Source organism: Polistes canadensis, unplaced genomic scaffold (genome assembly GCF_001313835.1).
Source record: "Polistes canadensis isolate GaletaPanama2010 unplaced genomic scaffold, ASM131383v1 scaffold_40, whole genome shotgun sequence".
Lineage (NCBI taxonomy): Eukaryota > Metazoa > Arthropoda > Insecta > Hymenoptera > Vespidae > Polistes > Polistes canadensis.
The window spans coordinates 274,811-276,762 of NW_014569587.1; the positions used below are offsets into that span (position 1 = coordinate 274,811).

The 1,952-nt window shown below is 31.6% G+C and overlaps 1 protein-coding gene across 1 annotated transcript in view; it reads left to right on the forward strand.

Annotated features, from left to right (window-relative positions):
• The window catches only part of LOC106784745 (membralin), a 62,416-nt gene extending 60,464 nt beyond the window's left edge, over positions 1-1,952 (forward strand). The window contains exon 12 of the mRNA XM_014744597.1: positions 1,517-1,952. Coding sequence (XP_014600083.1) covers positions 1,517-1,930 — 414 coding nt within the window. The 3' untranslated portion in view covers positions 1,931-1,952. The remainder of the gene's footprint in view (positions 1-1,516) is intronic.

Sequence of the window (1,952 nt, forward strand, 5' to 3'; positions counted from 1 at the left end):
AAAAAAAAAAAAAAAAAAAAAAAAAGAAAAATAGTGGGAGGTACATCGCGTTACGTACTTTTATCGGAACGTTCTATTTTTTTTTTTTTGTTCTTCTTCTCTCTCTCTCTCTCTTTTCTTTTTTTTTTCTGTTCATCAAATCATGCTTCTTTTTTTCAATCTTTTTTTTTTTCTTTATAACGATCATTCGTACCAGAGTATTACTCAGTTACATCGATCTACTTCGTATTCTACTTCTCTTGTTCTCAAAAGGTTTCGAATCTGTACTTTTATTTCTATAGAATCCTATGTCACCAAAACCATATCGTAATAGTAATTCCTATTAAACACACGATTTGGTACACACTATATCCAGAATATTTACTACTAGTTTATCCTATTTTTATCCAACTAACTACTATTACTTTCTGACTTTATAATTTCACCTCCGGTTTTCACAACCGCGAACCATCTGGACGATCGATAACCGGCTTAACCACTAACACCCTGTAGGTAGAAAGGTAGGTAGGTAGGTAGGTATGACCAACCCAGAAAAAGAGAGAGAGAGAGAGAGTAAGCTTTGTTTAGGCTCGTTCAGTTTACTTCCTAAATAAATTTATGGTCCCAACCAATTTAGAATTATTATACTCTTTTTTTTTTTTTTCTTTCTTTCTTTCTTTTAACTATCCCACGTTAAATGTTTCTCCCCCCCTCCCCCCTCCACCCCCAGTTAAAATATATTCTTGCATGAAACAAATCATTTTGTTGTTTTGTTCATTCGCACGGTTATCTATTAACTTAAATTATTTTTGTTGTTGTTTGTTGCGTTGATTCGACTATACAAAGGGTGGTGGGGGCTGGGATGTGGGGGTGAGTTGAAAAGTTTTTCAACTTTAACTCTGAAATAAAAAGCTTTCCTTTTTTTTTTTTTATTATTTTCTTTTTGTTTTTCAATAAAAGTCAATTTTTGGAACGAACCGAAAAAAAAAAAAAAGAAACAAATTGTTTCTACGATAAGCTAGAAACTTTTCAATCCACCTAAACGCTCTCTGGGAGTCCTACATTTTTTATTTTTATTTTTTTTTTTTTATTTTCTCTATTCTTTTATAACCATTAAAAGAGTCGATATTTAATACAATGCGTGTTACACACTTCATCGATGGTTTTCTATTTTTCTTTTTTTTTTCTTTTTTTCTTTTTTTTCTATTTTTCTTTTCCATCGTGTTTGTTTTAAATATAATTGATATAGATTGAAAAATGAGCGACGAATAATAAACATATTTGTCGCGTGGTGTTACAATATGCGATTGACATTTTTTTTTCTCTTCTTTTTTTTTTTTTTAGTTTTTATTAATAATCACACGGACACATAAAAAAGAAAAGATTTGGAGAAAATATATAACAAACAATTTTCCTATATTCTAATTTTTGATCAGACGAGAAAGAGAGAGAGAGAGAGAAAAAAAATATATATATATATAAAAAAGAAATATATCACATTCGAAAAACAACGAATCAAGGATTTGGATGATGTATTTTAACCGAAATACTTTTTTTTGTTTTCTATTTATATCATTCAGCAATACGTTTAGATGACAGACCGAGGATCGATGAAACGAACGAGGAAACAACTCTCGGGGAAATGTCAGCATCTCAAGAAATTGGATTAAACGAAACTGCTGATGGTTTTTCGTCAACGGACACATCAACGTCCGAAGGTTTTGAAGTTATCGATGCTACTGAAGCTGGCCGAAAAGAATCAATTACTATGATGACGACAACTACGACGACGATCACTATGACACCATCAACAACTATGATGACGACAACAACAACAACAACAACAACAGCAGAAACAACAACAACTGCAACTGCAACTGCAATTACGACGACGTTGTCGTTGTCATCGTCATCATCTTCATCAGCAACGGAAACGGAAGAAGATCATTAGTTGATTTATTATAAATAAAAAA